This window comes from Chlorocebus sabaeus, chromosome 1, assembly GCF_047675955.1.
Source record: "Chlorocebus sabaeus isolate Y175 chromosome 1, mChlSab1.0.hap1, whole genome shotgun sequence".
In the NCBI taxonomy this organism is placed as follows: Eukaryota; Metazoa; Chordata; class Mammalia; order Primates; family Cercopithecidae; genus Chlorocebus; species Chlorocebus sabaeus.
This window is the reverse complement of record NC_132904.1, coordinates 57,421,322-57,448,619: the sequence shown is the minus strand read 5'-3', so window position 1 is coordinate 57,448,619 and position 27,298 is coordinate 57,421,322. Positions and strand designations below refer to the sequence as shown.

General features: G+C 42.1%; 1 protein-coding gene across 1 annotated transcript; it reads left to right on the top strand.

Moving 5' to 3' along the window:
* Positions 1–218: 218 nt before the first annotated feature.
* OLFML1 (olfactomedin like 1) lies at positions 219–27,298 on the top strand. Its single transcript, XM_008008117.3, has 3 exons — positions 219–892; positions 2,987–3,275; positions 24,935–27,298. Exons 1-3 carry the CDS (start codon positions 764–766, stop codon positions 25,723–25,725), a joined length of 1,209 nt encoding a protein of 402 aa, XP_008006308.3. The 5' UTR covers positions 219–763; the 3' UTR covers positions 25,726–27,298.

Here is a 27,298-nt window from a genome sequence, read left to right as displayed (position 1 = left end):
ATTCTTCTTAGCTCCATCCTGAGATGTTTCAGCTGTCAGCCTGGGTGGCCGGGCCTGTAGCCCATTGTACCTTTCTGCCCAAGGGGTGATACAGCCCTGTGCACTGGCTGTTCAGAGAGAGTGGTAAATCCATGTTTATTTTTCCTGGCTGTGCCTTTAAGAGCTGCAGGAATGTGAAGGGAGTCTGGATGAGGGGTGGGGTCTCCCAACAGGACTTCTGGGAAAAGGATCCTGGGAATTTCTGCCAGAAGCTAAACTGAGATTCCAACTTTGAAAAGTTGGGGGTGGTTTGTGTTGGGGAAGGCCTGTGATTGGACTGCAGAATTCACTAGGGAGGAGGAAAGCAAAAGTAAAAACGAAATAGCTAGGGCGAGGGAATGGGGGGGAAGCCATCTTCACCCCCCACCCCAACGCACACACAATTAAGCCTGGAAGCAGCGTGCAACCACTAGCCTGGGGAAGGTCCACATGTGTCAAGGGTGAGGGCAACAGTTGCTGGACCCAGGGAGCTCTCTGCCACAAGCCAGTCTGCAAGTCCTCAGGGACCAACATACCAACAGTTGGACTTGATCACTAGCTGGCAAACTGAGCCCATGCATCGGGTGGAATAACAAGCGGACTTTGCTCTCTGCTGTGCAAAACGCTGTTTTTAGAGGATTTGCCACAGCAGTGGATAGAAAGCAGGAGACCACCACTGGAACCCTCGAGACTTCTTTGAGGAGAGCCACAGCGTAAGAGATTACCCTGCTTGGTGTTTTGCAGGATGATGGTGGCCCTTCGAGGAGCTTCTGCATTGCTCGTTCTGTTCCTTGCAGCTTTTCTGCCCCCGCCGCAGTGTGCCCAGGACCCAGCAATGGTGCATTACATCTACCAGCGCTTTCGAGTCTTGGAGGTAGGTGGCATCTGTACACCTTGGACAAGGAACAGGCCTCCTGGAAATACCTTATTTTACCCATGTTTCTCTATCTACTGGGTTGTATTTTTCCCAGATAGCAAATGACACATTGCCAAAGTTACACTTCAAAATGCTCATAATCTAGCTGTTTAGAGCCCAACTCCAGTGTCCAGTGTGCCACTCCCAGACCTTGAGCATAGTTGCACTGTGTGCTCTGATTTGGCAGTTTGTCTCGTCTGTAAAATGGAGATAATAGTAGAATTTATGTTGTAAGGCTATTCTGAAGATTTAATCCATAGCTAAAATACTGCCTGGCATAATGGTATGTATCTGAAATGTTATTATTCACCATAGTTCATTTTTTAAAATATGAAACTTAAAAATGTTGGTCACTTTTTCTTCATGTTTAGTGTTTCAGGCTGATAATGAATTTCAGCTTTTCTTTTTGTCTTTTATGATAAACCATTAGGTCACTGTAAAAAGTCATGATATTGATGTATTGAGAAGTCTTAGTTTCTTTTGCTGAACTGGATTTAGATTTAGAAATGAGCAGATTTTGGCCAAGTTAAACAGAAAGAAAGCATTCGGGCTGCCACCTCATTAAAATGTGCAAAACCCAACATTTTGGCGGCCTGGACAGGCTCCCAGGGACAAATGTAATCCTCCACCCTAGCCTTTGCCACACCCTGGCACTGACTATTCATACTTAATGACTTGCTTTTGTACAAGCTAAACTGATAAATCATTTATCTTCTTTCAAAGACACTCTTATTGCTAATAATTATTTTCTACATTTTCCTGAAAAATCTTCATGTCCAAATTACGTGTTCTTCTAGTTACAGTCAGGGTAAAGTAATTCCACACAGCAGGCCGAACACATTTCCTAAGGGCGTCTAGCCAACAGGCTGAGGCCTGGAGGCAGTGGCTGAAGTGTTCCCAGACGAGCAGCCTCTTGTGCTTCTTCACTTGCTCCCTCCTGAGCCTCACCTCCTTAGAAGTGCCAGAATGATGCTCACCCAGGATCCCTCTGCATTTAGCACCGACTTGCCTTGGGAGTAAAGCCAGCCAAATCCCTGCAAATTGTCTTTCAATACCTTAAGAACTTGTCAAGGGTATAAAGTACAGACTAATCCTTTTATAGTTATGAATGTGGATTTGAAAAAGACAAGATCTTCCCACCCCAGTCCTGACCTGAGGTGAAGCTAAGTCGCATGTGGCAGTCACTGTTGGCCAGCGCAGACACTTAACAACACAGTGATAGCATTCCCAGCCTGAGAAGCCAGTGTCAGAAGGGTAGGAAAAAAGAGGGTAGGAATTTAGGGAAGTATTTTGGGTCTTTCTGTCTTTCTCCCTTCAAAATAAACAGCCTTACATATTGCTGTTTGGAGCATACATTTTTACATTTGTGGACAGCATTTTGATAAACTATGGCAAATGAGCTTTAAGTCGACGTTCTCTTTGACGAAGCAATCCCATTCCCATTCATTTGTTCTTTTGTTCAGCAAATATTTATTGAGTATTATTATGTGCTTGGCCCTGTGCCAAGTGCTAGGGATGGATATTCTGGAAATCTGTCTTAAAATAATCTGATGAAGATGTAAATACAAAGCTTTTTTTTCCCTTAAAATAATCTGATGAAGATGTAAATACAAAGTTTTTTCTCAGCATTGATTGAATGACAAAAAATTAAAAACTATGTAAATATACATCAAAAAGAGTAAGAATAAATAACGGGATATCAACTCAATGGAATGTGCTCATTAAAGTTATGGTATAGGTATACATTACTTGGTATCTAAGTATGTTCACAATATATCTACAGGTGAAAAAGATGATACAAAACATATAGTAAAATCATATTTTAAAAATATGTTTACATATGTATGACTAAATGCTCGGGAAAACTTTTAAAAACTGATATACTAAAGTATCAATAGTACCTTTAAATTTAGGAATTAGGGGTGATTTCAATTTTTCCCCTATTCGATTATGTATAATTTTCTAATCCTTTTCTATAAATGATAGCTATTTATATTATTTGGGTAATTTAAATAACAAGCAATAATTTGCAAATTTATTTTCTGACTGAAGCAAGGGCTGGAAAAATGTACCCAAGCAACAAGGGCATACATTCAAGAATTCCAAGAGTTCTCAAAAAATATATCTGTCATGCTGGGAAGATGTCAGACCTACACAAGTGAGTACAAGAGTGCAGTGGGTAACTTGGCACTGAGAGTTGAACGTGCCCAACGGGAGATTGACTACATACAATACCTTCGAGAAGCTGACGAGTGCATAGAATCAGAGGACAAGACACTGGCAGAAACGTTGCTCCAAGAAGCTGAAGAAGAGAAAAAGATCCGGACTCTGCTGAATGCAAGTAAGAAAACTACCTCTTTTCCTAGCCCTTCTAGGGACTATCATGCTCAGAAACACACAGACTCAGAGCAGTCAGGGAGCATCGTAGAGTAATGAAAGAGCTGGAGGTGTGCTTTTGTGTGCATTGCTGAGAGAGAAAGCTATAAAGAGAACAGGTGTCCAAAGGGAAATCCATTCTCAGAAAGCCACTCTTTCTTTCACAGAGTGCCTAAAGACTCCATAGAAGGTCAAGACTAAAGTGCCAAAGGTCAGCCCAAGGAGACCACCTTCTGATAAACCTTGGTTTGGTGGAGATGTGTGGTCCCAGATTTTTTCAGGGAAAGTGGCAGTTTGGTGGATTCTACATCCAGTACCCAGGGTGTAGATAGCATCTGCAAACGTACCAAGAAACAGTCTTAAATTGGAAATGGCAACAGCCAACCCTCAGGGCTGGGAACTGCAGTGAATTACTACTGTGTGTGCTGTCTGAGATGGTGATAGGCATGGGATGTGGTCTAATCTTGTGATCCATCAGAATCACTTCCAGGCCATTAAGAATAATGTGTAGCAGCTCAAAGTATAATAAACAGTATCAGGCAATAAACACACAAATGACAAAGAAAAATTTTCTGTGCATGAGTCTATTTCATTAAAACAATGAGGGAGACAAATCTCCCACCTCAGGGTTTGTATTCTGAGATGTTTTCATTACAAATAGGAAGATTTTATTTACATGCTAATTACATCTGTTCCAATTCAAGAACGTCCATCAGGGAAATGACATATAAGCTGAGTGCCATCATTGTACTAAAAGTTTCACGTACCTTCTCAATGTAATCTTTCTAAGAACTTCATGATCACCATAAGGAAAAGAGTCTTCCTAAATGAGGTGACACTTGGTCTGAGTTTTGAACAAAGAAGTTAGAAAAGAATGAGAAGAGGGTACTTCAAGTCAGGGCACAATATACCAAAGGCATGAGGGTACTGTAGCACCTTGACATGTAGACCCGCAAATATGGCTGAGTGAAAGCTTTTTAGAGAGGTGACAGTAGGAAAACTAGTTTGAAGAGCTCAGCAGGACCCAGTTAATGAGAGACCTTGCATGCTAGATGAAGGAAGTTGAAGCTCACTGGAGAAACTACAGAGAACTATTGAGCAATATTAAACAAGGGCATGATAAGAAGGAAGAGGGTAAAACTAGAGAGAGGAGACCAGTCAGGGAATGCTGCAATAATTTGGGCAACAAGTGAGAGTGTTGGCATTAAGTGTCATGGGACAGAGAACAGGTGGATTTGAGAGCCATTGAGAGTTAGAATCCACATGGCTTTCTGACTGCTACTTAAAAGTAAAGGATGAGTGAGAGAGATGAGTCTAGGATGTTTCCCAGGTTTTGGGCTTAGGTCATTGAATGGTTGGTATGAAATATATTGAAATGGAAAACTCAAAAGAAGTTTGGGAGCACTTATTACTGTATGATTTTTTTAGACCATTTATAATTTTGAAACTGTTTAGTTCATTTATTGGCTCACAGCTTATTTCCTACCTCCCTACCTGTAATGTCAGCTCTATGAGAACTTGGAACCCCAGTTTCATGTTCAATGCTGTGTCTCCAGTGCCTAGAATGCGGTCTATTCAATAAATAGTTTTCAGTGAGTAATTAAACAATTAAAACAAATAAATGAATGGATGTAGGGATTGTCAACACAGGCAGAGGGCTTAGTCAAGCTTTGGGGGCAAAAATAAAAAATAAAAATAAAAAACCCAAAAAACATCTTATCTCTGAGTCAGAAGAAAGAGAGGAGGGTGCCTTGCCTATAATATGAAGCAATAGGTCAAGTGAGCAATCCTTTTTGGCCCTGACGTTGTCCTGAGATGAATCATCCTCAAAGAGGGAGAAGCTGGGGGTAAGCACAGAGTGAGGGAAGGAAATGGGCCAACCGAGATGAACAGGGGCTTCCTAGAATGCTCATGGAGAGGACTGGGTGCTAATGTGGCCTGATCTAGAATGTGTCTGAACTTTCACACTGGAGGGTCAGGCAGGACCCTAAGTCTGAATAGTTGTGCTGAATTGTATTCCTGAGCTGCCCCTGGTCCCTGGACACACTCAGCCTACCAGGTGTTGAGATTACCCCTTCCCATTCCAGTTAGAGCTCAGTGGAGGTCCTGAGACTGGACTTGCTTTTTCAACCCCCATCCTCTGCCCCTCAGGTACTGTACTTCTGAAATATCCCCTCTCCTAGCTCTGTGGTATATGAAAACATTTCTGAACCCATCAGAGATTGCTGCATCCCTGTCTGTTGCCTCTGGAGCTCACATTTGATGCTGTGTTGGTTTGTAAATCAGCCAATACATCTTGCCTCCCACTACTGTATGGGCCCTGTGCTGCACAGGAGGGATGGAGGACCAAGTAGGACACGTCTGCATCCTGCTCTAGCTTCCTTACCATTTCTCTTGCCTCCCACAGTCTGCCTGCTGTCATGTAGACTTTCCACAACACAAAATAGATCATAATTCTCCTCTGTGAGGAACATATTTTTGTCATTTACCATCAATTATCAACAACAAAAAAATCCATTCAAATCTCCTAGCTTTCTTTTACATAAGAAAGGCCCTTTACAAAGTGATGCAAGTTGATCTCCAGCTCCTTCTCCCATAACTTACCCAAATGCAGTTTAAATATACATATACATAGATTTATGTATGTGTGTATATATGTATATATTAAAATGTATATGATTAATATATATTTACATATATTTTTCCTAACAATCCTTTGTGACTCAAAAATGCTGTGAATTCTTTGTGAAGACCTATGAGGGTGAGGATAGAGGTGAGGGGGCTGCCAGGCAGATTGGCCTACAGTACTCCTGGAGCACTTCATTCATTCCTCTCAGGGAGCATCTCACATACCCGACCATACAAGTCTGTATGTGTTTGACTCCTCAGTCATTCCACAAAGATACTGACATCTTCTTTTCTGCATTCACAGAGTCTAGGTCATGCCCTCCCATGGAGAAGGCCACAGAAATTGTTTATAGAAGAAATAATGATGGCAGAGGTCCCTGCAGAGCTTAGTTTAGGGAAAGACAAACCTAGAAACAAGCACAACTGTGTGATTATTGCCCTTCCAGCTTATTATTTTTAGAGGTTCTCTATCTATGAGTAGACTTTGGAAGGTCATTTATTCCCCTGTTAGGTACTGTTTTGTATTGTATATATTATGCACACTCCTGCTTTTTTACCATTTCTTTTAGTAACTATGCCTATATCAGTTCTCATGCTGTATAACGAATTACCATAGGTTTAGCATCTTAAAACAATACATGTTTACTACCTCAGAGTTTATGTGGGTCAGGAGTCCATGCATGGCTTAGCTGGGTCCTCTGCTGGTACTTGTAGGGCTGGAACCCTCAGCTCCTACTTGTAGGGCTGGAATCCTCAGCTCCTACAGCCTCTCCTTGCCGTAGGCACTACACAACACATCTATTGCTCCTTCAAGTAGATGGAGAGTGCTTCTCTTTAGGAAGCGCCTAGTCCCTTTTTTAAGGGCTTTTATGTGATTCAGCCAGCCCACCCATAATTTCCTATTGATAACTTCAAAATCAACTGATTTGCAACCTTATTTTTATATGCAAAATTCCTTCACCTTTGTCTTACAATGTAATGCAATCACAGAGTGCTGTCCTGTCATACACGCACAAGTCCTGCCCATACTCAAGGGAAGGGAATTACACTGGGCATATACACCAGGGGGTAAAAATCCTGGGGACTGTTTAAGAATTCTGCGTATCACAATGCTTTAGTCTGATAGGCTCAGCTGGTGCTACTAATTACCTGTACCTGCCTTCTTCCTGGAAGACTCTGATCTTCCTGTCTTCCAACCTTGGCCTATAGAGACTGTGCCAGTTACAGACCTTCCCCTAAAATCCTGAAGACTCAAGTTAGCACCCTTCTGTGGGCAAAAACCGTGGGATTATGGGCTAGGAAGGCATTGCCAGAGGTCAGTTCAGAGGGTTTCATTCATATGTATGCGTTGTCTTAGAGAGTTTGTAAACCCCTACAGAATAGATGATGCAACTTTCTTGGAAAATTTACCCTTATATCTCAGGAGACTTCCAGGAAATTCTAGTACTAATTTCAACGGTTCTCACTTATTTTAGGAATATTATTCAGGCAACTACTAAGGGCCAAGTACTGAGAATAATAAGATAAAATGGCTCTATAATTAAGCCATTCCCTAGAAAGCTGTTCTCAAATCTTCAACCTTTATTTAGAGATTATCCCCAAATGACATTCACATGAGGGCTTCAACTCAGGGACATTTTGGGGGTAGGTACAATCTTAGAATCTTCTCTCTCTCCCACTTTCCCACTCTTCCCTCTCTCTCTTCTTCTCTCATTTACACACATACACAATTTAGGATGCAAAGAAGTGAACACTATTTGACTATAACACTAAGTCTAACTTATTTTTAAAAATTATTCCAAGTCTTTGAAACTATAACTATTATGAAAATAAAATTTTGCATGGCACTTTATAACTTATGACAAAGAATCATTGCCTCAGACACCCAGATTAAGAATTTATCCAACTGATACTCTTTGGAAGATTCCACAGGCTGCATTCTTGTGTGCATAAAAGTATTAACCTCTTTTTAACTTGTAAATAGTCTGTGAAAAAAAATTCTCAAGGCAGTCAAAATAAGCCATTATGGCAGATTTTATTTTATTTCCTATTGTCATCCAGTTCTTTTTATTGCAAGGGTGCATGAAAAGTAATTTTCAAGTAATTTTCACCCTGCTGAATTAAATAAGTCATATCTTTTGCTAGATCACGTTTCAAATAAGAAAGTCTGTTGCAACATATTTAAAGCCTCCGGGATCTATCCAGGTTTTATAAGTGTGCATGACCCATATTCAAAACCATTAAAAGCAAAACAACTAAACAAAAATCCCCGCTATTAACCAAATAAAATGTATCTGTTAGCCAACTCTCAAAGTCCATTAGTTTGTCATGAGCAGAACAAAATATGAAAAGAAGTATAACTAATTTGCAACAGATGTGTTTACCACAAAAGAAGGGATTGAAAGTATAAATGCAAGTGTAAGTACAGGTGCGTGTGTGTGTGTGCATGTGCGTGTACATGTGCCTGCATGCACCCAGCTATTTCTGCATTCACGGGGACAGCAACATTGGAGGTATGTGTAGAGTACAGCTTATCCTGTGCTTTCCCTTGGAGAGGCCACGCCCATGGATCACTGTGCTGGGTTCAGAAAGACCTACGTACATAGCACTTCTTTTGTTTATCCATCTGAAAGGCCTGTGGTCTATGAGAATACCTCCAATCCCATCACTACAGATTCTCACAGAGGGTTAGCTTGTGGCTCCAGGTGCCCTGAACATCCACTCATTCTCGCTATAACTTAGTTGTTTTATTTATTCAACAAATGTCCAACTGAATTCTAGAAATATGTTGGCATTGTGCCAGGCATTAGAGATGGAATGTTGGATAGGATAACATTCTTGTCCTCAAAAAGCTTACGGCCAAGGGGAGAAGCTGTCTAGACAAATTGAGAGTGATAATGGCTCTGATGGAGGGATGCAAAGGATGTCACAAAAGCACAGGGGACAGGCATCAAGTAGATATGGTCAGGGTTGCCATGTAGATGGGGGGATTACGGAATCTTGAAAGTAGCCCTCAAGCTGAGTTTTAATCATGGAAAAAAGCTAATTAAGTGGAGAATCAAGTAAAGGGCATTTCAAGAAAATGAAACAGCATGGTGCAGCACAAGCATAATTGGGCTCAGTGTGTTTGTGGAGCAAGTTGTTCAATGGAGCTCAGGTGAAGGAGGAAGTTGTAGAGGCGATGAAAGGACCAGACATGAGCTAAGCTCCTTTGTGCTAAACTAGTTGACACTTGCAAGCTGTAGGGAATCAGAATAATGTGAACAACGGCAATTAATATTGCTGAATGTGTATTATGTACTACATAATCCTTAAGCATTTTACATATCTCACTGGACTATGTCATGCAATACTCACGATAACCCTGTGAGATAGGTACTGTATATTATCTCCCATTTTATAGATGAGGAAACAAAGACACTGAGAGGATAAGTCATTTGTCCAAGGTCACACAACTAATAGATGGCAGAGCTGCAATTCGACCCAGACAGGCTGGGTCCTGCACACACTCACCTCTTCCATTGTGCTGTCTGCAGAGTAGTGATAAGAATGGGAGTATCGGGGCTCAGAGGAGGTTCATTCTGGCCACAAGGTGCAGAGCAGAATGGCAGTAGGGGAGGCTGAGGGGACACAGAAGAGACAGGCTGAACCCAGTGAAGCCATCTCCAGGCCTGCTAGGGAGGCACATGAGGTAGGAGCCTTCTGTTGTGAGAGTAGGTGCCTAGACTCAGAAGTTCTAGCTGTTTCTGATCTTATCATGGGTCACAGTATGAAGACCATGTTAGTTTTCCTGGTCACTATTGGATGATGGTTCCTACTTACAAACAGACTGGTTTTAGATTCTTAAACTCTGGCCAAGAAGGTCCAATTTTCTTTCCCTACCCTCTTGTTTTTTAGTTCCCTGCCATTTCTTCATTGACTTTTAAACAATAAAATTCCCATGCTTTCCCCACTTTTTGCTCAGTTAACAGAATAGTCACACACACACACTTTCCTGGGCTAGAAATCTTCCCTTTGGCCCTCGTCTGACTGGTCACCATATCCAGTAGATTTTTCCTTGTGAATCTCTCTCAAGTGTACTCTTTCCACCTGCACTGCTCTCTCACCATCTCTAGTCTTGATTCCTATGAAAGCCTCCTCGCTGACCTTCCTGCCTCCCATTTCTCCCTGTTCTAGGGCTTATCCTATATTGCCACAGAGTAATCTTGCCAGAGTTACCACATCACTGCTTTATCCCCTTCAATGGCAACCAAAACCTGCAGGGTAAAGCAACCCCCACAAAATAACATATAAAGAAAGTCCTTTACAACCTGACCCCTGCCAGCCTGGCTCTCTTTGGTTTAAGTATGAAAGTAATATTTACAAGTTAAATAAAAACTGTGACCATGGTATCCACTATATGTGTTGTGCTTACTTTTATCATAAAAGTGGATAAGAAGCCAACAATTGAACATGGCAACTTGGAGCATCCCTCAGCATCTTGTGCCGCTGCTGCCTATCCCTATCTGTCTGGTGCTCTGTCCATCTCACCTGCTATTCTGAAAACGTAAACTATACCTCATGCATGCCTGAGTCATTTATGCTGTGTTCCCTAAGTCTATCATTATGCGTAGAACAGAGAAGGGGATCAATCTTTTCTGACCTGAAAGAATCGTTTATTCGAAAGTGGAGGAAACTATTTGCCAGAGATAGCATTCAGCCCTTAAATCTGATGTCTTGTCTGATGACCACAACAACCCTGCTAGGTCGATACTATTATAGCTCCTTTTCAGATGAAGAAACTGTGGTTTAGAGAGTTCCACAGAGCCCATCTCCTCTCCCCACATTCCTGCCACATTCAGGAGTATGCACCACCCCAGACACACTAGATCCATCTCTGCCTCTGTGTCTACTCACAATCTCCACCCCACCCTGTATCAGTTATCTGCTGCCACGATAATGCTACATAGCAAACCACACCCAAACTTAGTGGGTTCAGACAACAATCGTTTATCATTTCTCAGGGGTCTATAGGGTGGCTGGGTAGGCTCGCTTGTGCACCTGCAGTCAGTGGCACATTGCCTAGGAACAGCTGGGTGAGGATGGCCTCAGCTGGGGTGACTGAGCTGCCCTCTGTGTGGCCTCTGCTCCTGTATGACGCTAACCTGCCCGACCTCATGACGGAGGCAGATATCTAAGAGAGAAAGCAGAAGCACACAAGGTCCCTAGGAACTTAGCCTGGTCACTTTAACACTTTGGTGTTCCAAGTATGGCTCTGAAGCTCACCCATCTACTATGACCTCTAGTTATACCCATATAAGGCTTTTCATCTCAATGCTCATGGAAATGGGCAGCAATCAAGCCTGATTTTTAAATATGCAAACATCTACATGAAAGCAATGAGTCAGGCATTGGTATGATTAGCAGTTTTGAAGAAGTATCACCAAAGACCCAGCGAGAAGGCGGCTGCAAAGTTCAGGTTCAGGAAGCAGGCCCTAGACCATCACATGTTGAGAAAGGATAAAAAGAATAGGATGAAATGAGATGTACTTCACAGGAAGAATCCATGGGGAAACAACAAAATGACTTTGTGTCTTCTAACTATACACAGGTGAATGGCACTGCCACAGCTAGAAATTGAGAGCATTTCCACCCTTTTCAATTTGGAATATTACAGGAAACACACACACACACTGCAAAAATCAGCTCAGTCTTTAAATGAGAAATAAATAAAAACAAGAAGTTCATAATTATAACCTTGGAATGGTTACAATGTTGTTGCAGTCAGATAATTGGTGGAAAGTGGAAACTGATCAGAAATTCCCCAGAGCAGCCTAGGCAACAAAGCCAGACACCATCTCTATAAAACATAAAAAAATTATCCAGGCATAGTGGCATATGCCTGTATTCCCAGCTACAATGTAGCTGGGAGGTCTAGGCTGCAGTGAACCTTGATCATGCAACTGCACTCCAGCCTGGGTGACAGAGAAAGACCCTGTCTCAAAAAAATAAATTCCCCAGAGGATGGCCCATTTTCATGCTTTATGTGAGTGTTGACGAGCCTGGATGCTTTAGGACAGTTCTTTTTTTTTTTTTTTTTTTTTAATTTATTTATTATTATTATACTTTAAGTTGTAGGGTACATGTGCATAACGTGCAGGTTTGTTACATATGTATACTTGTGCCATGTTGGTGTGCTGCACCCATCAACTCGTCATTTACATCAGGTATAACTCCCAATGCAATCCCTCCCCCCTCCCCCCTCCCCATGATAGGCCCCGGTGTGTGATGTTCCCCTTCCCGAGTCCAAGTGATCTCATTGTTCAGTTCCCACCTATGAGTGAGAACACTGAATAATTTTTATGACCGTAAAGGGTTTCTGAACCTGAAAGTTTAAGAACTGTCCTAGTTCAACCATTAGGACAGTTCTTAAACTTTCAGGTTCAGAAACTCTTTACGGTCATAAAAATTATTCAGGCCTCCAAATAGTTTTTGTTGAGGCTGGTTATAACTATTGACCATTTACCATATTCATAATTAAAATGGAGAAATTGTAATAATATGTACCAGATGCTATTCCAGGATAAGACATGCATCTGTGAAAAGAAAAACAGATAAGACAAAGCCCCTGCTTTATTTTTCTTTCATTTTTTAGAGCTGACATTCTTTTGAGGGAGGCCAAACAATAAATATGTTAGCAGATAAATGTATAATATGTAGACAGAATATAATAAGTACTATAGAGGAAAATAAACTAAGGAAAGGGGTTATGGAGACTTGGCCTCTTCCAGAAGGAGGCATTGTAAGGAAGTTGTCTATGTTGCCTGTGTTGGACTCCAACTGTAGGGACCCCATGGTGGAGCCAGGCTGGACTCACACTCATACCTCACACATCTTCGCAGCTTCCACATTCTCCATTGAAGTTCTCAACTTGATGTTTTTGGGCAACATATATCTATGCATGTGAAAAGCCATGTGTCAAGTCTGTTTCTTTTTCATAATTTATTGCTATTATCAATAAAGCTGTTAGGGTTCAGGACAGGGTGCCATGGAATACTCTGAATTTAGTGCTGGAAAGCTAGAAAAACCTATGATATGGATTTAATAAAGGATTCTGTGTGATTCACTAAAACCAACATATAAAGCACTTACTGTATGCCAGTCCCTGTTTAAGCCCTAACCCTGGGTTCACAGCCCTTCTGCAATGCCAAATTGCCCCATGGCTCACTGAATTTTACACAGTACCTATTTTCCTACTACCCATCCACTGAAGCACTCAGCGAAATATCACCTGCTAATCTATTTGATTTCTAGGCTGGCATAGTATGAATTGGGATAGCAAGTTTGGAAACTGACAAACTCTGCATAATCTGAATCTCATTGGCTTCTGAGTTTGGAGAGTAAGCAGTAAATTGACTACTGAGGGAGATATATATTGTGTCCCAGGCACTTAGGATAAATAGAGTCTAAAGTGCTTGCAAGGAAACAAAGTGAATAATCAATTCTAGTTCAGCACAATAACTGCCCTAGAAGGGGTTGCACAGAATGCTTTCGGCAGATGAGAATGACCTAACTGCTCTGCAGGAGCAGAGGATTTTGTTTTGAATAAATGAGCAGGCGTATCCCAAGTTAGCAAAGGAGAGCTAAGGAGAAGTCTGAGCAAAGTCTAAAACTTGTGGGAAGCCATGGCAGGTTTGGTGACTAGTGACTAGCGTGATGAGGAAGTGACAAGAGAGGAAGTTGATTAAGCACTCTGCATGCTATGCTGAGATATCTGAAACTTATTCCATGGGCAAAATCATGAAATACCCCTAATTTTTAGAATAAGTCCATGCTGACAATTTTATAGATATTTTATATCTGACTACAAGTCTGAAAGCCATCATCTTTGTCATCTCAGTGCCTACATCCTACCTATCAGCTGATTAGTATTGACAAATGTTTATGAACATGAATACAATCTAGATGGTTGAAAAAGTCAAGTTTTATAACAGCATTTCAGGAAGCAGTCAAAATACTCAGGGTTTTAAGAGAATTCTCGGGCCGGGCGCGGTGGCTCAAGCCTGTAATCCCAGCACTTTCGGAGGCCGAGACGGGCGGATCACGAGGTCAGGAGATCGAGACCATCCTGGCTAACACAGTGAAACCCTGTCTCTACTAAAAAATACAAAAAACTAGCCGGGCGAGGTGGCGGGCGCCTGTAGTCCCAGCTACTCGGGAGGCTGAGGCAGGAGAATGGCGTAAACCCGGGAGGCGGAGCTTACAGTGAGCCGAGATCCGGCCACTGCACTCCAGCCTGGGCTACAGACCGAGACTCCATCTCAAAAAAAAAAAAAAAAAAAAAGAGAATTCTCTTCTCTTTAATGAATTCGTCACTCTTCCCAAGCCAACCTGTTTTTCCTTCTCTGCTGCTATCTCATGTACCCTATCACTCCATTTTTGAGTCTGATTTGGTATCAACAGGTTTCCTCAATTGAATCAGTTATTAAGACCTGATCTCTCCTTTTTCTAACTACTTCTATCCGTCACTATTTGGATAGTTCTCATCTGGATCATACTTACAAACTCATTACCTGGTATCCCTCTGTCCTTCCCCATCCCCAAGCCATTCTCCACCAGCAGCCAGACCAGTGTTTCTGATCCTTAACTCAGACTGAGTGACTCCCACATAAAGTAATACGTCTCACCAGATATGGAGAGTGTTGCTATTAAATCAGGGGAAAAGTATTCAAAAGATTAAAGTAAGTGATATTTGTGTATGAATTTACAAGTTATATGAAAAGATTCAAATAAGTAATACTTGTGTATGAATTTACTGTGAGGCCTTGTGCCAAATTCTATCCTAATTGCTTGTCTGCAATTCTGCCTGAGGGGGAAACCCAGATTCTCATTCTCTGGTTTGCCAGGGAAACCCTGCATGTCATTGTCTCTGTTAAAAAAAATTTGCATCTTGGCTGGACCCAAAGGTTTCAAATTTATTTCCCATCCTTCCCCAACCTTTTCTTCCTGCTAATTATCACTTCTCAAGAGAAGCACAGCAGGGAGTTTTAACTTACCCTTTCACTTGAACACTGTAAATATATTATCCTCAAATTCCAAAAGAAAAGGAATTGATAAAACCTACAGAGTATCAGCACTGAAAACTACATATAGAGAGCATCCAACCTAAACCTCTTGTTTTACAGCTGGGAAAAACAAGGTTGGGTTGACAAAGGGACTTTTGGGGAGACACACAGAGCCAAAGGCTGAGTTCAGACCACTCACATCTCTGACTCCAAATGCTGGGTTTCATCTACAAAGGAAGGAATAGGAGAAGCAGAAGGAACATGGGGGGAATTGTTTTTTTTTTCTCCCAGAACTATGTTTCCCTGACCAAAACCATATATCCACTCTTGTGTTACTTCTCCAAGGGTTCTGCATTAGAAAAGAAGAGGGTAAAATAAGCAGTTTGTGTTGGTTTCTGCTGTATTTTATTTTATTGACTGATTCATTATTTTGTTTTGTTTTGTTGTTGTTGTTTGTTTGTTTGGAGACAGGGTCTCCCTCTGTTGCCCAGGCTAGAATACAACGATGCACTCTCAGCTTACTACAGCCTCAACCTCCCAGGCTCAAGTGGTCCTCCCAACCTCAGCCTCCCACGTAGCTGGGACTACAGGAGTGTGCCACCAAGCCCAACTAATTTTTGTATGTTTTGTGGAGTGAGGTCTCACTATGTTGCCCACATTGGCCTTGAACTCCTGGACTCAAGGGATCCTCCCACCTCAACCTCTCAAAGTGCTGGGATTACAGGCATGAACCACTGTGCCCAGTCATTTCTACTGTATTTTAAATGAACATTTTATTATGGGAGAGACATTACTAGACCTTGCTCTTAGACACAGTCCCTCCGTAGCTGGGCTGTAAGCCTGTTGGCTTTTCTTCAGGCAAGAAGGATGGGAAGGCTGGGGGCTTCCTAGTCAAGGCCCCTAGTCTGTGACTAGGTCCCAGAGAGCCCATTGCGCTCATCCACCTTTCTGCACACCCAGATGCTATTCATCCTTTCCCTCCACATGCATACATACACATCACTGTGCCCTTGGGGCTGGCTGGAGGGGTCCTGACTGGCTGCCTCCCAGCTCGGACTGAGCTCAGAGGACCACATCCCCCTTTACGGCTGTGTGACCTTTCCAGGTAATTTATACAGGCCTTAATGTTTTCTCATTTGGAAAATGAGTATTGAAACATCTACCACTTAAGCTTATTGTAAGAACTGTGAGTTCTACTTTTTAAAGTTATATTAAAACATCATAGTATCCCCCACCAATATATATAATTATTTGTCAATTAAAAATAGAAATTTTAAAAAGTTAAAAAATAATAATTATATAGGGCTGGGCATGTAGTACCATCTGTAATACCAGCACTTTGGGAGGCCAAGGCCAGGAGGATTGGTTGAGGCCAGGAGTTTGAGACCAGCCTGGTGAACGTAGAAAGATCCTATCTCTAAAATAATCAAATAAAAAATGTTTAAAAACTTAAAAAAAAAGAATTATATTAGTTAATGTAAAGTGCCTACCACAGTACCAAGCATACTATATGTCAGATATATTTGTTGGATATTTATTAACTTCTCTAGCCCTTGTGCTTGTTCCTTAATAGGAATAGCTTCTGGCCTTTTCTCACAGCCAATAGACCTTCCCTCTTACCCCATAAAAGTCCTCTATGGTCACTCACAGGCTTAAACCCTTACTCATCCTCTGTAATCAGCATAGAATCAGGGAAGAGCAGAGGCTTCACAGGAGACAGGTTAGGCTTGGGAAACTGAAGAAAGCTCTTTCGGGCTCAGGTGGAGGGGTGGCCCTAGCAAACAGGGCAGATCATTCCCCATCCTTCTGCACTGCAGCCTATGGACCCCAGTAGCTCAGTGTGTCAGGGGGTCCTTCTGTTAGCTGCTCCTGCAATGCATAAGGTTCCCTGTTGTCCCAGACTTCTCCACACTCCCCAGGGCTTTGGCTTCCTATAACCCGGGCTGACCCAGGACAATGTTGACCCGGAGGCCACAAGAAAGCAACCCCTCAGGCTGATGAACCATGTCAGCAGGGGAGCATGGGGGCAGCTGATGGCTGAGAGACTTCTACAGCTTGCCTCCAAGTCTGGCTGTGGCCACAGTGTGAGCCAGGCAAGGCCACTGTGTCCCTGAGAACAGCCAGTGATGTCATGACCACTGAAAGGACTGACTTCCTGAGACTCAGCTCTTCCCAGCTAGGGTTGCTCCCACCCCCACTTCTGCCATGTATTCCCTTCATGAAAACCTTAGGTCAGATTTTTTAATGGAATAATGGGTTTGAAAGTATCTTAAAAGCTTTAAAGTACTTTACAAATTATTATTTACTTAAGATGGGCCTGCAGTCAGAACTCTGGAAGTGCAGTCATATTTAGACTTTAGAATAATATCTGCTTAAATGAGACTATTTTTAAATTCACTCAACAGATATTTACGAACCCCCAACTCGCTGAGTTAGGCACTGGGACACGACACTATCCATGAAGATGAAGGAGTAGAGACTAGAAGCCTAGGAGCAGGAGAGAAGGACAATGAGCTAGTAAATAAAACAGATGAAATAATTAAGAATATGATAAGCAATCTCAAGGAAATAAGAAAAGAGCTAGAGTAGACAATTTTTGGGTGGACATATTTACATAGCGTGGTCACAGGAAGCCTCCTAAAGACATAATATTGAAAATGAGACTTGAAGGCTAAATAGGAGCTAACTGTGGGAAGATTAAGAAAAAGAGCACTCTAGGCAGAAAATTGCAAGTGCAGGAGCCCTGAGGCAGAAACACACTTGACATCCTGGCAGGATGGAAGACAACCAATGTAATCACAACACAATGAGCAAGGGGAGAAAGGTATCAGGGAAAGTCACAGAGAAAGGCAGGGGCCACGTTATGTAGATTCCTTAGGCAAGGGTTTAGGATTTTATTTTAAATATGATAGAAAGGGTTTAGCCAGGCCAGTCACATAATTTATGTTTTCAAACAGATCACTCATACCGCTTTATGGAGAACATACTAACTGTAGGTAAGTAAGAATAAAATCAGGGAGACAAAGTAGAGACTATTGTAGTGGTCTAGGCAAAAAGTGATGATGAACGGATTCCAGGGAAAAAAGAGGTAGTAGGTTGAAAGTGAGATGTATATTTGAGTATTTTCATGTAACATTATAATTTTTCTTTTTCTTTTTTTTTTTCTTGGCGGAGTCTCACTTTGTCTCCAGGATGGAGTGCAGTGGCACGATCTCGGCTTACTGCAACGTCTGCCTCCCAGATTCAAGCAATTATCCTGCCTTAGCCTCCCAAATAACTGTGATTACAGGAATGCACCACCATGCCTGGCTAATTTTTGTATTTTAAGTAGAGATGGGGTTTTGCCATGTTGGCCAGGCTGGTCTTGAACTCCTGACCTCAGGTGATCTGCCCAATTTGGCCTCCCAAAGTGCTAGGATTATAGGCGTGAGCCACCGCTCCTGGCCTTATGTAACATTATAATTTAAAGAGAAGTTATACTATCAGGATTTGCTGGTGTTGGAGAATAGAAGGAAAGAAATCAAGGATTTCTAAGTAAGAAACTTGGTTTATGGATCTTGCCTGAAATGGAAAAAGTAGGGAGAAAGAGAGTTTGGAGGATAAAAGTAAGAGTTCTGCTTTGGACAGGTTAAGTTTGAAGATATCCAAGTAGGGACATTGAATAAGCAGGTAGATAAATAGGTTTGGGACTAAGTAGATATCCAGACAGGGGCTGAAGATACAAAGTTGGTAGTCATCATTATTTAGAACTTCCATGGTCTCAGAGATAGAATGGAATGACTTAGAAAGTGATTGTAGACAAAGAAAAGAGGAGGCCTGAGGATAGAGTATTTAAAAGAGGAAGATGAGGAGAAACTGGCAATGGACACCAATAAAAAACAATCCAGAAAGATGGGAGGACAAACATGAGGGGGATATCCCAGAATCAGGAAGAGAAAGAGTTTCGAGGGAAAGTATTGACCAAATAATCAAATTCGGCTGTAAAGTTGATAAGGATGAATCCTGTGGATTGACCCTTGGATTTGCCAACATGGAGGCTGTTGGTGACCTTGACAGAAACTGATTCAGAAAAATCAGACAGAAACTGATTCAGCAGAGTTTAGACCAGTGGAGAACTGAAGTCTGATTAGAATGGCTTAGAGGATCATTGGAAGTAAGGAAACGCCTCTTTCAAGGAGTTTTAATATAAAGTGGAATAGAGAAATGGGGCCATGCTAGTAGGTTTTTCCAGGATGGATGATTTACTGAATGATCCAATAGGGAGGAAGAGACTACTAAGGTAGGAAAGGGGAGATAATTTCAGGTGATAAGTTCTTGAGTAGGTGAAAGGGTAAGAGATCCACTGCAAAAGTAAAGGACACAAGAAGGACGGCAGAGAATGTAGGGTCAGGAGCAGTTTGTTGATGGATTTGGTTGTTGAAAATCCATTATTCATTCAGAAAATACAGAACTACTATATGCCAGATGCTATTCTAAGAACAAGAGATACAGTAGTGAATGAAACAGATAAGACAAAGCTTATACTCTCATGGTATTTACAGTTTATTGAGGGGAATCAAGCAATAATATGGTAATGACAAATGTATAATATGTCAGACAAAATAAGCACTATGGAGAAAAATGATCTAGGGTAAAGGAGTCCCTGGAGAGCTGGAGAAGAGGGTTGCCTTTTTTATAGGGTGATGGGAAAAGGTCTAAATGATCAAGGACCATTTGGAACAGGCCTAAAGGCAGCAAGGGAAGAAGCCATGTAGATATTTGTTTCCAAGCAGAGGTAACAAAAAGTGCCAAGTTCCTGAGGCAGGAGTGTGTTTGGTACAATCTGAGAAATAGCAGAAGTCAGTGTGGTAGAAAAAAATGAACAAGGTGGAGAAGTTGTAGGGGACAAGGAGTGGAAGAACAGAGAGAGAAGCAATAGGAGAACAGCTTATATGTGGCTTTGGAGGTAAAGACCCAAGCTTTATCCATTTCACTCTGAGTGAAATGAGAAGCCAATGGAGGGTTTCAAGCAGACATAGGACATGAAGTGACTTACATTTTAAAAGCATGCCTTTGGCTGCTGTGGGAATTGGACTATGGGAGGCAAGGATGGAGGCATGAACACCATATAGGAGACTGCTGCCACAGTAGTCCAGGCAGGAGATGGTGCAGTTCTCCTAGGATTGCTTCTACTTTCTCATGGAGTAAGTGGGAAGATCTCCATGCAAGGGTATGATGGAGGCTTGCAGGGAGATGAGAAAGTGTGATAGACATATGGAAAACGTGATAGGACTGCTGCCCACAGCTGGCATATAACAAGCAGTTTGCTAACATGCTTGCTTACCTCTGAACCTCTGGGACCCATCTCACTGTGCATCTCTCTTCCTCCTGTCCAGTCTTCTTTCCTTCATTCTGTTTCTTGTCCTCTGACTCCAGTTGACCTTCAGTGGACTTTAAGAACCCAAGCACTGATTAAGAAAATGACAACCTGCTGACACATCCAACTCTTTTTTTTTTTTTTTTTTTTTTTGAAACAGGGTCTGGCTCTCTCACTCAGGCTGGAATGCAGTGGCGTGATCTCAGCTCACTACAACCTCTACCCCCTGAGCTCACATGACCCTCCTACTTCAGCCTCCTGAGTAGCTGTGACTACAGGTGTACACCACTACACTCGGCTAATTATTGTATTTTTTTGTAGGAATGGGGTCTCATTCTGTTGCCCAGGCTGGTCTTGAACCCCTGAGATCAAGTGATTTATCTGTCTTGGCCTTCCAAAGTGCTGGGCTTATAGGTGTGAGCCACGGTGTACGGTCCACATCCAGCTTCTTATACCAAAACCTTTCAAAGGATTTGAAGGAGCTCCTCAGAGTGCTCAGTTGTCCTTTAAAGGCTCTATCTAACTATCATTCCACCACCTCACACCCAGAAGTCAATGAGGGAGGCCCAGGATTCCTATGCTCTTATTAAGACTACTCTTTCCTACCCATAATAGAAACTTCAGCAGGATTTGCGGTAGACCTGCAAGTTTCCTCATGCTCCTAGCAAGACCACCACTCCCTGCTTCCATGACATTGCTCACCTCACAACAGATGGCCTGATAAGGCAGTCTCAACAAGAGTCCACAATTGGCTGGGAGTGGTATCTCATGCCTGTAATCCTAGCACTTTGGGAGGCCAAGGCAGGAGGACCACTTGAGTCCTAGAGTTTGAGACTAGCCTGGGCAACATAGTAGACCTCATTGCTGCAAAAAATAAACAAAATTAGCTGGGCCTGTTGGTATGCATCTTTAGTACCAGCTACTCAGGAGGAGGAGGTTGGGGGATTGCTTGAGCTCAGGAAGTTGAGGCTACAGTGAGCCAAGATCATGCCACTGAACTCTAGCCTGTTTAATAGAGTAAAAAGCTGTCTCCAAAAAAAAGTCCAAAATTAGAACTGATGACCGACTTTTCTTGAAATGACCAGTAGAGCTGATCTTATCCTGATTCACATCAATCTTCAAGGAGGAAGAGCTGACCATGCTCCAGGAAGATCAAGTAAAATATGGACATAAAATATCTATTTGAGTTTTCAGTTATGAGGTTCCTGGTAACATTATAAAGAATAATTTCTATGGAGTTATAGCGAAGTAAAAGAATGGGAGGTGAAGATGTAGATACAGAGCCTATTCTGTAGGAGAAGCTGGCTATAAAATGATGGAAAGAGATAATGAAGCAACTAGAAAAAGGTGCCTAGCTGAAGGTGAATTGTTGTTGTTTTAATGTAGGCTAGATGCTTATAAGCTAAGGCTAAGAATCTAGTAATGAAGGAGAAATTAAAGATAACAGAAGAGGGATAATTCATCAAGGAAGTCTAGAAGAAGCCAGGAAAAGATGAGATCACAGTACAAGTGAATGTATTAGTCTTGGACAGGAGAAATGACACAGTTTCTTCTAAGATGTGTGTGAGGGTAGCAACAGGGGAACAACTAAAGAAAAGTTTATAAGTGAGGAGACAGGAAGTGAAAAGAGTTCATGTCTAATGGTATTTGTTTTTTCAAAGGAATTAATCTGCTGTTGGTGAAGGGACTGGCCAGGGCAGGACGGGTGGGGCAGGGTAGGGAAGATATTAGTATTATGTGAAGATGGTGGGCTAACCATGAAGACCAGTATGGTATTTGGGGCTCAGTTGACACTGGAGACCCCTTATGTCTAGTGGCACCAATATACATCACTGTGAGATTTTTCTCCTCCATCAACACTCAACTCCAGGACAAGGCAGATGTTTGAACTCATTCTGGGCCAGGGACTTTTGTTGGGTGGATATTGTGGCATAACTAGGGGTTGATGGGTGAGAATGCCAGTGAGAGAGCTATTACAGTGGTTTAGGCTGTATAGGAAAGAAAGCAAGGTCAAGAGAGGGCTGATGACCTGGGAGAAAGTAGAGGCCGAGGGACTGGAAGGCATGAGCAAAGGAGTGAGGAATGGAAGAATAACCATGGTGAGTGGGATACTGGGGTTTTCGATTTCAGATACGGAATAGTTGTTGGGAACGGGAGATTCAGAGTATAACCCTGGAGAAGGATGCTAATGTGGTTTAAAAGTAAGTTTCCATGGAATTGAAGAGGTGGACATGCTCCATGCATATAGGGTAGTGTCCTGGAGAATTGCCAATGATTTAGACTGGGAGGAGTTGACAGCATGAGACACAAAGCATGAATACTAAAAAGGAAGAGATTTTGCTGTAGGTGGGAAGAATAGTAGCCTGAAGTGGCACTGCGGAGCTAGAAAACTAACTCCTTCATTTTACTTCACTTTTCTCCTTTCTTCCAGTTTAGATCATTTATCATCCCATTTGGATTAAAGAAATAATCTACTAATTGATTTCCCTGATTTTGGTCTCACTCCAAATGTCCATCATACACAGGACTTCTAGCTTAACCTTGTGGAACAGTCTTGACAGCCTTTATTTCACTCCTGCTCAAAAACTTCAGTATCTCTCCATCTATGGAATAAAATCCAAATTCCTTAGCCTGGCCCTTAAGGTTCCAGGCATAGAGATGGCTTCAATCTACTATAATTGACCCTTGGATAATGTGGTTGCTAGGGGTGCTGACCCTTGTGTGTTGAAAATTTATGTGCAACATTTTTTTTTTTTTTTTTTTTTTTTTTTTGAGATAGAGTCTCGCTCTGTTGCCAGGCTGGAGTGCAGTGGCATGATCTTGACTCACCGCAACCTCCACCTCCTGGGTTCAAGCGATTCTCCTGCCTCAGCTTCCCAAGTGGCTGGGACTACCACACTACCACACCCAGCTAATTTTTATAGAGACAGGGTTTCACCCTGTTGGCCAGGATGGTCTCAATCTCCTGACCTTGTGATCTGCCCATCTCAGCCTCTCAAAGTGCTGGGATATTACAGGTGTGAGCCACCATGTCCAGCCTATGTATAACTTTTAACTCCTCCAAAACTTAACTACGGATAGTCTGCTGTTGACCAGAAGACTGACTGATAAGGTAAACGTCGATTAACACATATTGTGAATGTTAACCTGGTCCTTTCTTATTTACAAATCCAGACAAAGAGAAAGCTGCCTCTGAAGTAATGCGTTATAGCTGGGAGAAAGAGCACTGCGACTTTATTCTAAAAATAAAGTAAGCTAGAGAAAAGAAAATGTCATTAAGAAAATCATAAGGAAAGAAAATAGATTTACTGTTCATTAAGTGGAAGTGGATCATCATAAAGGTCTTTATCTTCATCATCCTCTTCACACTGAGTAGGCTGAGAAGGAAGAAAAGAAGGGGTTGGCTTTGCTGTCTCAGGGCTGGCAGAGACAGGAGAGAATCCACATTTTAATGAGATCTGCACAGTTAAAACTCATGTTCGAGGGTTAACTGTACTTTGCTTTATATATCTAGTTTGAAGCAACATCAAACATTAGCTTGTATTGGTCTAAACTCTACACTTCTTTACCTAATCTTAGAGTACTTTCCTGAAAGTGGTTTTGTTTGCTGTCTGGAATGCTTCTCCACTCCTCTCTGAATATTCAACTCCATTTATCCTTCAAGAACCAAATCAAATACAGATTCTTCCCTGCATCAAATGACATTTCCTTTCTCTATTCTTAAAATTCCACTTTACTCCCTATATTCTAATTAGTCCTGGACTTAATAGAAAGAACCATGCCCAATTTATGCTCATAACCCCAGCTCATAATACCTCGCTCATTATCTTGCTCCTTGTAGGTATCCGGTGTCTGCTAACTATATGCATTCATTCATACATTCATGAATAAATAAATAGAGCTCTTATAATGTTGTAGTCATGTTAAGGGTCAGAATCCTTCACTAGGAGATAATCTCCTCGAGGTGTAGGGTTGATATTGTATTTTTTATCCTCCATACTTAGAACCATTCTGGAAACATTGTAACCTAAGTACACAGTACAATAAAATCATGGTAAATGGAATTGAATTAGTGTCTTCACACCTAAGTTATTCTCACTGTGTCAATCCCAAGTGCTCTAGACAGTGAACACGGTCTGTGAAACAGCAAATAGCTGTTAATATCCTGAAGTGAATAAAATGCTGACTCTTAGAACTGGATAGCAAGTCCCTTAACAGAGACCATTTATTTATTCTTTCATTCATTGAGTCATACAATGAATTGTGGTTGATCTATATACAATAACTATTATAGACACTAAGGAAAAAACAATCTGTGAAAATAAGGAGGTGAAAGAATGGGCTTAGCTTCTTGCTGGGATTTAAATGCCCTTTTTATTAAGGAAACAAAATGCATGCCTATGTTGCATTTTCACTCTAGGATTTTCCAAGGGAAACCCTTCTTCTAAGGACTGTCATGTCACAGTAGAACTGAAAATATTCCCTACCAGTATTAAACCTGAAAGGAAACAAGATTTACCAAGCACAGTGAGCCTTCTAGAAAGCAGACAGCTCATGTTTATAAAGTAATCTCTCCTTTTTCTCCTGTTTGGCCAGGCTGTGACAACATGCTGATGAGCATAAAGTCTCTGAAAATAGTGAAGAAGATGATGGACACACATGGCTCTTGGATGAAAGATGCTGTCTATAACTCTCCAAAGGTGTACTTGTTAATTGGATCCAGAAACAACACTGTTTGGGAATTTGCAAACATACGGGCATTCATGGAGGATAACACCAAGCCAGCTCCCCGGAAACAAATCCTAACACTTTCCTGGCAGGGAACAGGCCAAGTGATCTACAAAGGTTTTCTATTTTTTCACAACCAAGCGACTTCTAATGAGATAATCAAATATAACCTGCAGAAGAGGACTGTGGAAGATCGAATGCTGCTCCCAGGAGGGGTAGGCCGAGCATTGGTTTACCAGCACTCCCCTTCAACTTACATTGACCTGGCTGTGGATGAGCATGGGCTCTGGGCCATCCACTCCGGGCCAGGCACTCATAGCCATTTGGTTCTCACAAAGATTGAGCCGGGCACACTGGGAGTGGAGCATTCATGGGATACCCCATGCAGAAACCAGGATGCTGAAGCCTCATTCCTCTTGTGTGGGGTTCTCTATGTGGTCTACCGTACTGGGGGCCAGGGCCCTCATCGCATCACCTGCGTCTATGATCCACTGGGCACTATCAGTGAGGAGGACTTGCCCAACTTGTTCTTCCCCAAGAGACCAAGAAGTCACTCCATGATCCATTACAACCCCAGAGATAAGCAGCTCTATGCCTGGAATGAAGGAAACCAAATCCTTTACAAGCTCCAGACAAAGAGAAAGCTGCCTCTGAAGTAATGCATTACAGCTGGGAGAAAGAGCACTGTGGTTTTGGCAGCTGTTCTACAGGACAGTGAGGCTACAGCCCCTTCACAATATAGTATCCCTCTAATTACACACAGGAAGAGTGTGTAGAAGTGGAAATACATATGCATCCTTACCCAGATGTCACTGCCTTAGGTATCTTCCAAGAGCTTAGACGAGAGCAAGAGCATATCATTAGAAAAGTTTCAACAATGTCCATTACTCCCCCAAACCTCCTGGTTCTCAAGGCTGACCACATTCTGATACAGCTTACTTCAAGCCTTTTCTTTTACTCCCCCCCAGCATTTACTGTAACTCTGCCCTCTTCCCTCCCACAATTAGAGTTATATACCAGCCCCTAATATTCACCACTGGCTTTTCTCTCCCCTGGCCTTTGCTGAAGCTCTTCCCTCTTTTTCAAGTGTCTATTGATATTCTCCTATTTTCACTGCCCAACTAAAGTACTATTAATATTTCTTTCTTTCTTTCTTTCTTTTTTTTTTGAGACAAGGTCTCACTATGTTGCCCAGGCTGGTCTCAAACTCCAGAGCTCAAGAGATCCTCCTGCCTCAGCCTCCTAAGTACCTGGGATTACAGGCATGTGCCACCACACCTGGCTTAAAGTACTATATCTTATTGAGGTCTAACCTCTATTTCCCCTAGCCCTGTCCTTCCACTAAGCTAGGCAGGTATAATAATAAAGTGAAAATGTTAACATTTGAATACCACTTTCCAGGTGTAGAGTGTTTGCACATCATTTAATTCTCATTTCACCCTTGTGAAACATGCACAAGACTTTACAGCTGTCATTCTAGAGTTTAGGTGAGTAACACAATTACAAAGTGAAAGATACAGCTAGAAAATACAAATTCCGGTCTTTCCATCGCCCAAGGAAACATCAAATATGTATGTTTGTTCACCTACTCTTATAGTCAATGTGTTCATCATTTCAGCCTAAAAATAACAGTCTGCCCCTTTAGCCAGTTTTCATGTCTGTGCAAGACCTTTCAATAGGCCTTTCAAACAATAATTCCTCCAGAAAACCAGTCTAAGAGTGAGGACCCCCAACTCTAGCCTCCCCTTGTCTTGCTGTCCTCTGTTTCTCTCTTTTTGCTTTAAATTCAATAAAAGTGACACTGAGCAAATAACCCCATCAGGTTATATTTGCCCACATACCCTAAGCATAAAAGCTTTCTGGGAGTGCTGCTTGTGTTAGGTTTACAGTGAATGATTTCCAACACACTGAGGCCCTTAATAAATATTCTGGAATCTGGACAGAAGTCATACAGCAGGCAAGCGACTCTGCCACAGCAGGCATGCCCTGTGGCACCGAGGGCAGCATGCCTCTTGACAGGGGCTTCCTCAGTGTTTCCCATGTGTTTGTCCAATTCAGCTAAGTTCAAGTCACAAGTGCAGGCTGTGGTGCCAGTCTGTGTCACGTGCTGAGGCCTCTCTCTTTCCAGGTTGGTCACATGAGAAAGTTTGCTTTGTGTGCTTGCAGCTGTTTTCCTGTCTTTGCCAAGCCCAGGCTGGGACCATAGGCAGTGAAGAGAAAATGTTTTTTTTC

Excerpts from the sequence above, each read along its gene's own strand:
- OLFML1 (XM_008008117.3), top strand. The coding sequence starts at position 764 with ATGATGGTGGCCCTTCGAGGAGCTTCTGCATTGCTCGTTCTGTTCCTT. Across the intron at positions 893-2,986 it reads AGCGCTTTCGAGTCTTGGAG|CAAGGGCTGGAAAAATGTAC; the intron begins GTAGGTGGCATC and ends TTCTGACTGAAG. Across the intron at positions 3,276-24,934 it reads CCGGACTCTGCTGAATGCAA|GCTGTGACAACATGCTGATG; the intron begins GTAAGAAAACTA and ends CTGTTTGGCCAG.